This window comes from Strigops habroptila, chromosome 4 (genome assembly GCF_004027225.2).
Source record: "Strigops habroptila isolate Jane chromosome 4, bStrHab1.2.pri, whole genome shotgun sequence".
Taxonomy (NCBI): domain Eukaryota; kingdom Metazoa; phylum Chordata; class Aves; order Psittaciformes; family Psittacidae; genus Strigops; species Strigops habroptila.
Window position 1 is genome coordinate 62,970,415 of NC_046358.1, and position 15,369 is coordinate 62,985,783.

General features: G+C 41.8%; 1 protein-coding gene across 2 annotated transcripts in view; it reads right to left on the reverse strand.

Annotated features, from left to right (window-relative positions):
- The window catches only part of BBOX1 (gamma-butyrobetaine hydroxylase 1), a 36,985-nt gene extending 23,847 nt beyond the window's left edge, over window positions 1–13,138 (reverse strand). Inside the window, exons 1-3 of one of the 2 annotated variants that reach the window (XM_030484062.2) lie at window positions 12,531–13,138; window positions 5,881–6,311; window positions 4,063–4,177 (exon numbers count right to left, since the gene is read on the reverse strand). In XM_030484062.2, the coding sequence (XP_030339922.1) occupies window positions 4,063–4,177; window positions 5,881–6,255 (490 nt within the window). In that variant the 5' untranslated portion in view covers window positions 6,256–6,311; window positions 12,531–13,138. Of the gene's footprint in view, window positions 1–4,062; window positions 4,178–5,880; window positions 6,312–7,725; window positions 7,748–12,530 lie in introns of those variants that run through there. The other variant, XM_030484063.1, reaches the window with a different exon arrangement.
- Between the last annotated feature and the right edge of the window lie 2,231 nt (window positions 13,139–15,369).

The following is a 15,369-nucleotide window of genomic DNA, read 5'->3' on the forward strand; positions in this document are numbered from 1 at the left end:
TACTCTGAAAGCTGAAAGATGGGAATGAGCTGTTAGTGCCTGCGCAGCCTTAGGTCTCGCTTGCACAGCACAGCTGCAGTTGCCAAATTATAAATCTTTATGGTTGCAAAGGTAACTGAACAATTGCTAAGGGGTAAAACCAAAAGTCTTGCAGAACTATTTTGTGGTTTTATTGATCATTTACATTATGAGTACTAAACCCCCAGATCTATGTGCTTTTCAAAATGGGAAGAATCAAATTCTTTTGAAAGAATTAATAAGTCACCATCTCTTTCGATTTCAGAACAATAATTTAGGGGATGGAAGAGAAAAAGAATCCCATTTCTGGACCATACCAAGCTAGTCATAAAAAGCCACCTGTACAAAATGAGAAGTCAACCTTATCCCGGTTCCTGCAGATGCATTAACAAACCCTTGTAATTAGTCAGCATTTACTGTACAGGTTGGGACAGTGCTGGTCAAAACCTTCTATACTGAAGTCATGTGGGAAAGAGAGTCTAGGCATCATAGATTCACCTACTCTACCTAAAATTATTTTGTCTACAATGTGTGTTTTAATGTTTGCTGAAGGCCAAGCTTATTTTTGCTGTATTGTGAATTCTGCATGTGGCAGCCTAATTCATGGAGGCAGCTCTTATTAATTATTGCTACAGGATAAATTCAAGTGACCAAACTCTTTTAGTAAAAAACCAACTTTTAACTTTTCTTCTTAAAATTATCATCTAGTAGAGAGACTGAAAGCACCACTGATGCTGTTAACACCCTGATTCAAACAAATATATATCCAATATCACATTATTGCACTTAAAAGGACAAGCATCATCTGAAACCTTTAATTTTTAGGTTAAAAACTTAACTTAGCAGCCTTCGAGTATCTGAAGCAGGCCTACAAAGATGCCAGAGAAAGACTCTTCATCAGGGACTGTAGTGACAGGATAAGGGGGAATGGGTTCAAACTTAAACAGGGAAAGTTCAGGTTAGATATTGGGAAGAAGTTCTTCCTTGTGAGCGTGGTGAGGCGCTGGCACAGGTTCCCAGAGAAGCTGTGGCTGCCCCATCCCTGTCAGTGTTCAAGACCAGTTTGGACAGGGCTTGGAGCAACCTGGTCTAGTGGAAGGTGTCCCTGCTCATGGCAGGGGGTGTCCCTTCCCATGGCAGGGGGTTGGAACTGGATGAACTTTAGGTCTTTTCCAACCCAAACCATTCTAGGATTCTATGATTAAGTAGCACTAGGAACTGCCTCTGCTGCACCTTCTTCTCCTCCACCCAACAGGAAAATATCGTGATATTATTTTTTCCCTCTACATCCTATTGTTGGGATGCCAGCGTCTTGGAAAATGCAATGCTATGCAGTGAGAGGCTGAATACTGGAAAGTACCTCAGGTACTCGGTGTCTCTCACAAGCTTCCTCGATGGCACACAAAATTTGAGTTACAGAGAGGCTGCATGAGGTGGTAAATCACTCCTGTGATGTTCGTTGGGGAGGGCACAAGTAAACAGGAGGGAAAAAAAGAGTATGTTTGAGACACTAGAGCTGAAGAAGTAGAAGATGATGGCTCTTTTGCTGCTTTTTGGGAAGTATCTTGTAAGCTGGGATGAAATGAGCCTCGGTATACACAAATAGCAGACTTTGCACACCACATGGATAGGATCTGGCAGTGTTTTTGAAAGGGGAATCTTGACATATTGCCATAGAGCTATTTATAGTCACCTCCATCATGCAGTAGAAATCTGACCTACTCTTTGGGTTTGACACACACCTGACATCTAGTTTTTTGAATCAGAAATTACGATGAAAGAAACATCATAAAAACAACATGAAAAGCAAAGAACCACTTGTGAAAAAAAAGAAAAGAAAGAAAAAACCCCACAGCTGTGATGGTGTCAGCAATGAAGGTTAACTTCTAACTAGAGCAGGCTGATGAGCTTGCTGTTATATTTGTTGAACCAGCACGCAGGACTGGCATTCCATATCATCGTCTGTAATACTATACTGCTGGGATATGATTAGCTACTTAAAGGCATGTAATTTGCAGTGTGTAACTCCACTGGCCAGAAGGAAGCAAATTCTAAATTTACCCATATATGATGAGAAACAGGTCTTAAAGAGCCAGCAAGCAAACCCACATGCTTTCTAACCACAGCCTCTTCTGCAACCGAAACCTGAGAAAAGCTGGGAGAAGCTGACCATCCACAATGAGCCAATTCTTCTCTGAGAATATGAGGAAGAGCAGAATGACACTACTAAAACAAAGCCAAAGTTAACACAGGCTCTTATTTAGTGTAACTTATATATACCTATTTCTTCAGATCTAGCATGGAAAACAGAATTTGCAAAAGCATTGCCCAAAGAATAACATGGATCTTTGGTGTATGTTTTACATGGATGGTTCCACTGGAGAAGAGCGGTGGCAGACGGGAGAGCTGGCTTCCAAAACAAACATTGCATTTAGATGCTGAGAATAAGCACTGTGTAAATATGTGCATACAAAGGCAAATCACAGCCAGTTAGACTTCATAATGGGGAATAAAAGTAGTATTATATCTAAAATACTGAAACCTCAGTTACTGATACCTTTGGTAATAATAAACATAACCACAGAGCTAGACTAATTTGCCTGGGCATTTATTAAAGCAACCTTTGATTTACATGGATCCCCTCAAAGGCTACAAAACCTCTCGCTATCTTCCACAGCATCTTCATTTTTCCAAATAAAAATTCTTACTACCCAAGAAATCAAGTCTACTTTCCCTGAATGAGGTCTGCATCTTCCCTCTGTTTATTCTGGGAACATGTCCAACCCTCTAAAATAGTGTAGTTTATTCTTGCCAAAGCTAAAGTAGACATGAACTTTCCTATCACTGGGGAAAAAAGTTCCATTCTGAACTATGAGTCTGTTACAGGACCCACTGAAATGAATGGAAATATTATTCATCATTAGTTTTAAGCCAGATATAAAAGGCTGAATCTTAAGAACTCGCTTTTGTTTAGAATAGGTGCTAGGAGTTAAGGAATATTTGACCTGCAGAAATTGGGAAAGATAATTGTCCTCTTCAGCTGTCCCTCAAACGCCAAACAAAGCTCAGATGCAGGAGATACCCAGGGCCATGTGTTTTCCCATTTCTAATCTTTCAGAGAAAAAAAAAACAAACCCAACAACCAACCAAACAAACCTTCTTGTCTTTGTTAGAATAAAACACACCCAAAAATGGAGCATAAACCAATTGTGAATTTGCCTTTTAGCTTTGAGGAAACTGATACCTGGATCTGAGTCTCACCCCATTAGTCTGCCTCTAATTTCTTTTTTCTAAAGTAATCCTGTTTAAGGGATATCATCTTAACTCTGAATACAGATCCATAATTTTCTGCAGCAGCAGATCTCACAGGAGCACTGTCAAGAGCAACAGCAGAAATCTTTCAAGTTTTTACACATTTCATGCTCATAATCTGAAAAGCTGCCAAAGAAAAGATTATTCACTCAAAAGGGTGAAGGATTTGTACTGGGTAAACGTTACACTGCCTGTTGCACAAAAAGCTTCATGACCAAAAGACAGTCAACCACAGCAACAAGTATGTGACATACATAGAGCAAACACAACCTGAACTTCAGCACTAGGCACCGCTATGTTATAGTTACTTTTTAACAGAAGGCCATGGAACAGGATTTTTTTATTATTATTTCAATTGTAAGACCCTTGCAATCCTAAACAATCTTTCTAAAAAGTAAAAATTTAGGTAATTAAAACAGCACACACTTCCATTGTCACATAGACCACTGTTGGTCTGCAAGGCTCGTCTTTGAGACCTGCTAAACCTTTCTGGGAAGAAAAGGCTTTTAGGAAAGCAAACACAACCCAAGCAGTTGAACTCCTCTGAGGTCCAGAGGTTAGAAGAGGGAAAGGGTAACCACAGGTTCCTGCTGTGTGTGTCCAGCCTGCCACTGAGCACCAAGAGTGGTTGCCATTACTCCAATTGGGTAGACCTGGTCCTCACACAGGGACTGTCAATGTCAGACCCCTTGCATTTGAAACAAGCATGACAGATGTGGGTTTAATTCCTACCTGGTAAAAATAAAGCTTCTCGCATTTCTGCCCTGGCTTCTTCAGAGAAGCATCGTTTTTTCAACCACTCAGCTCCATATTCGCTTGCATGTTCATCGGGCCATGTAATAGAGATCTTCCATCATAAAACAAAAGACAATTTTAGAACAAAAACCACTTAGAAATTGCAGAACACCACCACCAAAACCCCAGCCCCACTCCCCAAAAATCAACAAACCCTTAGAAACTGCAAAAATTGTCATATTTAGATCAATGATATCAAAGTTAAGCTTTCCCTGGGGCACAATGACAAACAAGTAATGAAAACCCAACCTGAACATCATCCAAATTCTGACACCTTTTAGAAATGCTCATTTTCACATGAACCCATGACCTAATTTGCTGTTTTGTGTGGGCTGCTTTCACTGTGGTAGCTGCACTTCACAGAAAGAGGAGAATCACAGAAGCTGGCACATGTTGCGGGGGAGAGCGCTTCACCACAACTCAGGAGAGAGCAAAACTATCTTCCAAAACACTGACAGCTTGTTAAAGTAGAAAAAGGACAAGACGAATGGGCAGAAAAGAAATGCCAAGAGAAATCCCCTGGTGTTGCAGTCTCCCCTCTTTCAAATAAATGTTAAAAAGGTGATCGATTTTTAATTCCTAAAAAAGAAAAAAAAAAAAAAAGGGAAAGCAACCATGTCGCTTTGCTTGCCATGAACTGAAAGGGCTCTGTGCGGCACACACTCTGTGTGGCTGAATTCTCAAGGATGTTGCATAGGTATCAATTCCCAATTTCACATAATTCCCCTTCTTCACATGATGGTAAAACACGAGTATCAGATTAGGATTGGAGCTGTGTTTCATCAGTTCCTGGGTATAAGTGGAAGCAGACAATCCCTTTACTATGATAATACATTTGCGTATTCAAATAATGAATTTACACAGCATTAATTTTGGCAACAAACAGTTAACCTGGGAGATCAGAATTCCTCAGTACAGACTCTAACTGCACGGCCGAGCCCCTGCAAACTCAGCCTGCAGCGGTGCTGCTCCCACTGCTACAGGGTTGACTGATGCATCTTTAACATGTTTAAAACATCTTCAAGTGTAAAATGAAGGAAATGAGTTTGCATATCAAAGGACCCATGTACTGCTTTTAATAAAACCTATAAAATCTAAATGACACATTAGTTTTTTATATGGCAGGAAAGATTAAAATTCATAGGGAGGGCAGTTCCTGTCTTCTTGCCCAATAGCCTCCTCTTTTTCACAAACAAATGTTAATGTAGGTAGGTAGATAGAGATAAAGACACTAGGCCAACTCTGAATATCGGGTCCAACTTAGGTTTGAGTGCTTGCTCTATGATGAAATCTTTTGCATGTTGGAAATTAGCTAATAAACTGATATTTTTGTTATGGATTAAGATCATCATCACTTTGCCATGTGTTTTTCTGATTTTTAAGCCATTTCCTTACAGAATTTAGAGGGCGGAAAAAGCGTAAGTGTAATAAAATGTGTAGGGAATGTCTGTATTTTCTTTTCAACATCTGGTAATGAAGAACATTGAGCAGAACTTTAAAAAGCACAGTTGTAGTCTAAAAACTAAAGCCTGGTTTTCTGCAGCCTCTGCATAGCATCTATGAAGAGAAGTTTTATATACAGGTGGGAAGATCTGAGTTCCCCAAATTGCAATTATTCCTAAAAGCTTTACGAATACACGGTAGGGTTTGCAGATAAGCAGACTGTGATCACAGTATAACCTGGGATTGGCTGTGATTTAACAAGCAGTGCTAGACAAGTCTCATGGGAGGGCGAATGCAGGTTCGTTCAAATACCTTTTTCCTATCTGCCAGAGAGACTTCCTTTACCACGATGTTCACGTCCAGGTCCTCAAAGAGCAGCTTGCGCGCCCTGGCTGAGTGCAGGAAGCAGTGGGGGCACTGGCAGTTGTCTCTCAGCCACACGCAGGGGTAGCGGCTCTCGCTCCCATCCTCCCACTCCACACGGACCAAGTGACCTGCATCCAAAGCTTCCACCTTCCGTATCCCTGGACTCATGCTGAGCGGCCAGGCAGCACGGAGCCCCGGAGCAGCGCGATGCCGAGTGGTCCCGGCGAGCAGAGTCCTGCCCTTGTGCGCCGGCGGCAGGGAGCACGCCCTGCCCCTGGGGACTTTGGTCCTCAGCAGGACGTTAGCCACCGCCCTCCACATTCTGGGTTCTTGAATGAAACTGTCAGAGGGAGAATGCCTTTGCCTTCGTGGAGTTCCTAAAGCACCATGAGGAGCAGTTTGTTAGTGAAGGAGACAGTATAGCAAAAAAGGCCATTTTAGGACGATTCTCCCCTCCCTTCCTTCTACCTAGACCTTTAGGACCATTCATTATCTGTTGATTACAGTTTCTGAGGCACAGAGGTTGTACTCAGACCCATCTATTCAAAAATCTCTTAGTTTAGCAGGGCTTCAATTTGATTCATTATCTTGGCCGTCTTTTGTTTCTGCAGGCAATTCAATGTGTTGCACAAATAGTGTCTTTTAAAAAGACACCTCAAGATGATTTCCACAAACCAAAAGTAGAAGCTACTACCAACCATGATCAAAAGCTAAAGCCTTAACGTATGCATACCTTAATTCCTGCTGTGGGTACTACAGAAAGGAGAACACAGAATCCACCTCCCTCCAAGGAAAAGCTTTGTAATCATGACTTTAACTACAGCAACAGAGTTCTGCGAGAGTTTATTTCTCCTTGCACAACCAGACTTCTTTCTGTAGATATACTCTTTTATTTAAAGCCACATACTGTATTGCAGACAGATGATGCATCCAAATCCTAAATTAGAAAAGAAGTTCTGGTCCAATGTTTTTGTTATTCAGGAAAATACTTGGCCTCCCCCTGCATCAATAAGTCATTACATGTATCTTTTTCTGTTGTTCTCAGGCTCACAGGGCAAAATATTGATGCCTTGCCAGGACCAAGGTCTCCCCAGTCATCTTGGCAGAGGGAAAACATCATTGACTTCAGTATTTTGACTCACCAAGATCTACTGGAGTTATCAGTATCTAATTCCTAACTTTACTACAAGTTAGAACGATGTTACACAGGACCCTGGGGTCTCCTTTTGTTTTTATTCCATTTGATTGAGTATACCAAAGCAGAATATTGACTTCTACTTTCTCTTGTTTGTGTGCAGTAGTCCTACTGGAACCCAGTAATTACCACCTTTCCCTTGCAATGCAGCCCAAGACACAGCTACAGTTTTGTGTTATAGACTTAAATACCTTCTATCCAAAAATGAGTTTGTATCCAGACTGAATATCTTTCCTATTATATATATAAAAATACATACACAGACACACATATGCATATATGTATGTCTATCTCCACCTTAATTCTAAAGCATTTTTCAAGTACTGCAATTTTCCTCCTATCTGTAAAAATATTTACACTGCAAGACCAGCTGCAGCATACTCCTGAGATTTCTTGGGTAAAGGTTTATTATGTATGACTGCAAAGTTGTGGGATGTTTTGGGGTTTTTAACATGTGATAATTGGATACTTCCTCTAATCTCTCTAAAACAAAAGACAAGAGCTGGAACATGATGAAGGTTTCCAATAGACTGAAACTTTAGAATATCTGGTTTAAAGGAAAAAAAAAAAAAAAGAGGATGACCATTTTAACACACCCTAAACTTCTGCTACATCTGTTGTGGTTTCAGGATAGTTCTCTGTTCAAGGTGGTGGATTACCTGATGGGTAATGGGTCATATCCACAAATACACTTAAGCAACCAAAATGTAGTTTAGATGGAATTAGGACAGTTAAGATGCAAAAACCATTGCCTAATTGCTTAGGCAACTCAGAGGCTGTGGATAGTTGTCCTTCTGCATACAAAGTTACCTGAATCCCTTAAATGCTAATACTACCCATATCCAGGATGATGCAGAAAGAACTGAGTATCCTCACATGTACCTCTTACCCAGTTCACCTAAGATTGGTGAACTGATAGCTGCACACCAGAAAACCTTGCAAGGCATGATAGGGTAAGCGGGATCAGAAAGTGCCTGACATCTGGACAATGCTGAATTGTCCAGCACAAAGCATTCACATCCACTTGAATCGAAGAACACTGCTAGAAAACATATGAGCAACATAAATGGTCAGGTCCATTCATCCCACTTGCCTTTCAGTGTATAAAGAATTCAAACACAAAGAATTCCTCCCAGAACCACGCACCCAGCTCCTCTGGGGATAGGGATGCTTCTTTCTGTGTACTAAATATACGTAGGTACTCCTGTAGGTATCTGCTTAAGACAAGACCATGAGAACCAGAATTTGCTCCTGAAGTTTAAGGCCACCAGGAAGCTCCTCTGGGTTACTAGAGATGGGCAGGGGAAATTCTGAGAACTGGATATACATAATATACACCCAGCTAAGTAGTTCATAACCAAATTTGTCCATAATGTTTTTCACACATTTATAACATTCATCTATACCTAGTAGTTCACATACTGGTTTTGTACACAATTTTCTCATCTTACTTAAGTGGGTTTTCCAGTCATTTAAGTATTATTCACAAGCTTAGTGCTTAACCTAAGCAAAGGCTCTTCTTCAGCTTCAGCATGGAGGTTATAACTATCTGGATGTTTCATATGAGCTTATTAGAAATATTTTTATTCAAAATGGCAAAAGAAAAAGGAACAGAAAAAGTATTTAAGGCTTTACTTTCTGAATGTCCTCAGGAAAAATTCATCACTAAGTTTAAAGTCTTGCGTGAAGCATGCCAGCTTCAAAGGGCTTCTAAGTGTCTCCTGTTTTACCATTCAATTAAGAAATCTAAATTTGCTTGTAAGAGATTCTTCATAGCACTAGTGGTAATAGAAAACCACATCACATCAGACAGGTGATTTTACTGTCTTCCTATCACAGATGTTGTTTAACTAGTATTTGTTCACCTGGTAATGGATAACTCAGTCACACAAAAATGCATGTCAAGCAGAATCTCCTCTAAATCCATAACAGTAAGTTTTGTAAATGCTTTGGAACAAAAGGTCAAAAAACCCCACAGATGCAACCAATCCTGCCAAACGTGATTTCTAGATAAAATAAAAGAAAAAGAAAACTTCTGGAAGTTACTGAGGTGAGATACATGTGATTTTTGTTACAACAGAGAAGGCTGTAAACCGAATGGGAATTTCCACCCTTGCTTGGATGTGAGAAGCAGCTGGTGAAGCAGGGTTCAACTTCAGACATGTACCACTGACCTACATCTGAACATCATAAGCACGATCCCCATCACCCCTAACTAACAGGCACACGTGGATCACAATTCAGCTGACCTCAGAAACTGTTTTAGGATGAGACGAAATGAACTCTTTCTTCTCTTCACTGACTACAAAATGAGCCCCAGTGACTAGCTCCAGTGTGGATGTTACACCATTGGTTTTTATATTCAGCAAGAACACCTCTCATGGCATTAATTTTAAGATTAGGTAATGCTTTTGTGTACAGAAAACCAGTGCTATGTACAACTCACTGTACACTGCACTGCTGGAAGAACCGTGAATGGTGGCAGTCCTAAACTTTACTGCCACAAAGAGAAAGTCTACACCACTGTCAGTGGTACTCCTGTTCCACAAGACTGCAGGTTTTGGTGTCATCAGTGAAACTTATCATTAATCATGAAGTACACTCTTGAAACACTTCCAGTCCTATTATTCAGAATCTGAAAGAGCCACTGCCTCCTGCAGAGAGGGGAGAATCCCCTTTACAGGCTGCAGCAGGAGCTTTTGATAAGTTTAGGATAGGAAAAGATTCCTCTGGACACCAAAATATTCATAAAAATCACTACATGTGGCTTTTTAAGATGCAAATTTACTTGATCTACTGTCACTCTGCCCCAAGACATAGTCAGCTCTTTCATTTATGTCTAGTTATTGAAGTCAATGAACTTGTACCTGCATAGCACTGCTGTTAATTAGGAATCAGCTCCAGTATTATTCAGTTTGCTGGTTATGCAATAGGAAGCATCAAAATTATTATAGCAAAAATATTTCCCTCGTAAGCATTTACTATGTAAATACACTGCAATGTTTGCATTAAACTTCTGTTTCTGTTCTCCCTCTAAAGCAATTGTTCAGGTTAACCACCTACCAAGAGAAATCTTGCAACAAAAAAAAGGCTGTTTATTTTTTAACTTGAGTTAGTCATATCATAGTGTCATTATTAAAATGAAAACCCAGATGAAGATGGTTACAAATATCTGCTACAGCATGCCCTCTAAATTGTTTTCTTCTTAGATACACAAATCAGATGGATCTGCAAGTCTGCTTTTTTGTCCCATACATACAGCATCGTAGCAGAAACTTCTCCCTTCAGTAGGATTTTTCCCCATCTGCATCAGTGGGGTGGTAGAGTATTCTGAGACCACCCCAGGGACCACCAGCCGCCAGCTCTCCAAACCAGCAGGGAGGAAAAGAGTAACCAAGAGCTTCTGCTGGAACAACAAAGGCAGCCCAGTGCTGGCATTCCTTCTTCCTGGAGCAGCGGATGACAACGCATAGAGCTGGGATGAAATATTCCTCAAGCAGCACTGGCAAGCCCCTAGCTGCCACACAATCAAGAAAATCCTGTCTGATGGCTCTCCCCTTTTCCAGCATGATGTTAGGAAAGGAAAGGTGTCCATGGACTGGGTCTTGAAATGGTGTGTTATTGCTGATTTCTAATTAACTAATCTTTCTTTATGTTGAATATGCATAGGACATAAAGGTGAGCCTGCAAATGGCAGTGAAGAATTCAAACTGATCCAGAAAATCCTGCAACTGCACACTTAAAAGCTAACTATGACCTTCCTACTCAACGTCAAAGAAAACATTGCTCCCCCTGTACTAGTAAGTGTAGCTATAAATGGTGGAACTGGGCAAAATGACTATTTCCATTCCTAATCATGTGCACAATTATAACTACTGGGTTATACTGTTCTTTTCCCCAAAACTTTATGCTAAGACACAATACTAAATGCTAGAGAAATACAGTTTTACGTCTCAAAACCCTGGCATCCAAGACAGCTGAGCTGCTGGTAAATAGCAAAGATGTTCAGAGGTATGCCTTGTTTTTTCTTTTTTGATTTTTACATAATAGTAGGATGCAAATCTCAAATCAATGGAGGCTAAATCACCACCAAGAGTTCCAGGAGGTTTCAGCCCTTTTCCCCTCAAAATTTCCAGGCAGACACTTCTGCCTGTGCTGCTATTTTGCCCTTGAATTGCAGACTGTACTAAACTACAAGCAGACTCACTGGTTTGCCTGAAGTTAGCATGCTCATAATCATGGTCAAATTGGCAAGCAACTAACAATGCAAAGCAAATTCTCTGCGTTTCTTCTCTTTAAACTACTGTCAACTGTGTGAACCTGGAAGACACCATCCATAACTCTGCTCTCAGTTATCAGACCTTGGATTTGCATAGTTTAAAACAAACACTACCAATAGCTCCTGTGAGTCCCACTGGCCCATATGAATACCATCCCAGGCTCAGGATCATGGATTTTCTGTCCACATTGTCATTATTCATTCAGAATCAGCAGCACGACACAGGCAAGCTGACTAGCAGTTTGGATTTAAGGCAATCCCCAACGACTTGGAGCCTGCTGCTTTCAGTCCCCCCAAGCCCTCCAGTTACAGGGTAACTGGTTATAAGTTCCGTATTCTCTTTCTCAAAAAACTGTCTCCTCCAGGTTCCTCAAGCCTCACCCCACCAGACGTCATCCAGACTCCCCTGTTTGCAGACATCAGAACTATGTTTACTAGCTTTCCCTGGACAACTACTTCAAATTTAATTGTGATTAATGGTGCTTTCAGACAGCTGAGCTACTCTGGATAACATGTTCTCCTCACACATGGTTAAGAAGCCGCAGAGAAACGAAGGGTGTAATTTCATGTCATAACCAAGTTTTAGCCTTAAAAACAATTTGCTTGTCAGTGTAACCAACTCTATGTAACAGAATTATGTGCTGCACTGGCACCATGGATATATATAAAAACCGGGATAACTGCAGGAAGAACCAGTACTAGCCTCTCTTTGAACTGAGATTTTGTATCTTGTAAGTATTGCCTGAGTCAAAAAATCAAGGCAAACTTTAGAAGAATAGACTAAACAGAGCACACGTAGTGCCTTGGATTGCGAGGCTGAACGATACCCCCTTAAGTACAGGCGTACCAAAACGTCCCTGAAGGAAAACATTGCCTGATGGTATCTCGGATTACAACAGAAACAAAGCAGTGAGTATGCACCAGAAAGGGAAAACCCTGCACGTTTACAGCGCTTCGGGGCAGACCAGGAGAGACACTGCCCGGGAATTCCTGGCTGGGAGCCGGGCTGCGGCCTCGCTCCGGCTTTCCGTCTGCGAAATGAGCCTGATGGGAGCACATAAGGAGGAGGCTTGTCCATGCAGGCGGCTGCTACGCGGTTCAAGCGGCCTGCGACGTGCTTACCCCGGGACAGCGGGAAGGACGCGATGGTAGCGGCCACGCCTGGCGCCGGGAACGACGTTACGGCCCGGGGCGCTGCTGGCGCCCGCCCTGCACCCCGCGGGTCTCGCTCCACAGCCCGGACCCCCCTTACCTCGGCCAGGCCCGGCCCGGCCCGGCCCGGCCCCGCCGCAGCGCCCTCTGGGGCAGCGCCGCCGCAGTGGTTAGTCCCAGCGAAGGCGGTTCGGGATCTCCTTCAGGATAAGGGGGGGTCTTTCCCACGGAAACACACCGGGGAGAACCGAGGTCGGTTACTTCCTCGCTACCACCGCACCGACCTTGCTCTTAGCTGAGGGATGGATTTAAACGGCGTTTGGCCTTGATTTGGAGATGAACGGGTGGGAAAAGCTGTCATTCCCCATGGCTGCTTCTCCCTGGTGTGAAACACTTTCCAGCCACTCCAGCCTCCCCCGTCTTGGTGAGGAGAGGGATCAGGCTAAGAAGAACCCTTTTCGGACCACAGGGCCAAAGCAAGGACGTTGGAAGAAATAACCCACAGAGTGTCCTGGCTACCGTCTCTGGGTGTGAGGAGCCCCATCCCTTCATAACAGAAGCACAGAGAGAAAGAAAGAAAAGAAAAGAAAAAAAATATAAATAAGAAAAAAACCCAAACCAAACTGCGGTCTTTATATGCCAGATATAGCTTACATTAAACATCACTGAATACTAAAGACAGCTTTTACAGGCAAGATTTAGTGGCAATATGGCCAAATGGAGTCTATGTTGTGGCACAGAACATCCCTGCTGTTTCAGATGGAGCAGCCATCTGAGTTAATGGTACAGATTTGGATCAGCACTACTGTGGCCAGCAGGACAAAGGCAGTGATTGTCACCCCTGTTCTCAGTACTGGAAAGGTCGCAACTCGGATCCTGTATTCAATCCTGGGCCCCTCACTACAAGACGTTGAGGTGCTGGAGCAGGTCCAGAGAAGGGAAACGAAGCTGGTGAAGGGTCTGGAGCACAAGTCTGACGAGGAACAGCTGAGGGAACTGGGGTGGTTTAGTCTGGAGAAGAGAAGGCTCAGGGGGGACCCTATAGCTCTCTACAACTACCTGAAAGGAGGATGGAGCAAGGTGGGGGTTGGCCTCTTCTCCCAAATAACAAAGGATAGGAAAAGAGGAAATAATCTCAAGCTGTGCCAAGGGAGGTTTACATTGGATATTATGAAAACTTGCTTCACCAAAGCATTGGAACAGGCTGCCCAGGGAAGTGGTGGAGTCACCATCCCTCGAGGTAATTAAAAGGGATGTAGATGTGGCACTTAGGGAAGTGGACTTGGTTTAGTGGTGGACTTGGCAGTATTAGGTTAACAATTAGACTTGATGACCTTAAAGGTCTTCTGTAACCTAATCTCTGTGATTCAATACGATGATTTTACTGTCAGAGAAATCTTATGAGCAATACACTTCAGGCAGAGGAGCTCCTGGGAGTAAATTTTAAACCAGCATTAACATACCTGTATTATTTAGTACCCATTACCTGCTGGCTGGCAAATATGTTAATGCTGTATGTTTCTCATGGTTGAAGCGGGGAGGTTCTAACAGACATGTGGCTTGTGTAGTTGAAGGCAATGGTGGAATGTAGCACTTACCAGTTTTTGGCTGGAGCAGGCCACGTTATTCTTCAGGTTTTTAGCTTCTACTGGACTGGACTCCCCACCTTCTTCAGTACACAAAAGCTGGTGGCATGACATGAAAAAGAAGATCTGAATTAAAAAGAACAAGGAAAACCTTTGTCTTTCTCCTGATGGAAAGCTTTTTCCCAGCTATGCAAGAGGCACCTGCCCACTGGACCATTCTGTGGTCTGCAAGAGCATCCAGAGAAATCCTGGTACCTCAGAATAACCAATAAAGGGGAAACCTTCAACATAAATGTTGCCTAACCAGCACTTTTCACAGACAGTAAAGCCTTCACAAAGATAAAAAGTTGGCTAGTTGAATGGAAACAAATACATGCAGAAGTGAAAACATTCAATGACTCTTCAGAGACTGTCTAAGCATTTTGGCAGTGAAAAAGGTCTAAGACTGAGTCTGTGACTTATAGGAAATGAAATATTTTTGTTGGTAGTTATCATTCAACATCTTCAGTTAAAAGCAATCTTCATGTGCAAAGCAGTGCTGTAATGCACGGAGCTGGATGCTCTACTTTCTTTTAAGGAAAGAGTGGTAGGAATTTGTTGCTTCCAAATTAGATCCCAAATCCATTTTGTACATTTCATATTCTTGCCTTGTTTTTTTCCCATATGCTCTATGGAACAGACACATTCTTAGTTGTCATGACTGTCTTCCTGTTTATTTGTTTGGTTTCGCTGTCCTCCTGCTCATTTGTTTGGTTTCTTTAAATAGCTAATATATATCACCCCCTCCATATAAATACATTATTTGAAATGAGGAGCTTGAAAATTCTAAGTTATTTTCCAGGTTTGATAGATTGAATGTCTGGCAGACAGTTAAATTAATTTCATATATACTGTTTATGAAATATATACCATTTACAAATTGTTTTATTTACTTATTCCAGAGTTTTAGTTACTCTCTGTTAAAGGAAAAAAAAAAAAAAGGAATTTTAAAGGAGTACATACCTTAGTCCTGGTGTCAATCACTAATCTGCAAGTAGTAGCTCGTAGGAAAGGGCAGTGTGAACATTCTGCCTGTGCTGAATGTAGATTGTTGCTTGAGCAGCCATAGTTTTTAATTTCCTGACTCATATGCTGTTGGCTTTGCAACCTATTACATTAAAGTTAGGTTTCTCAAGTATTTTTGCTTCTTTGTTTTCTTTTAGAACCAGTGCACATTAATATGT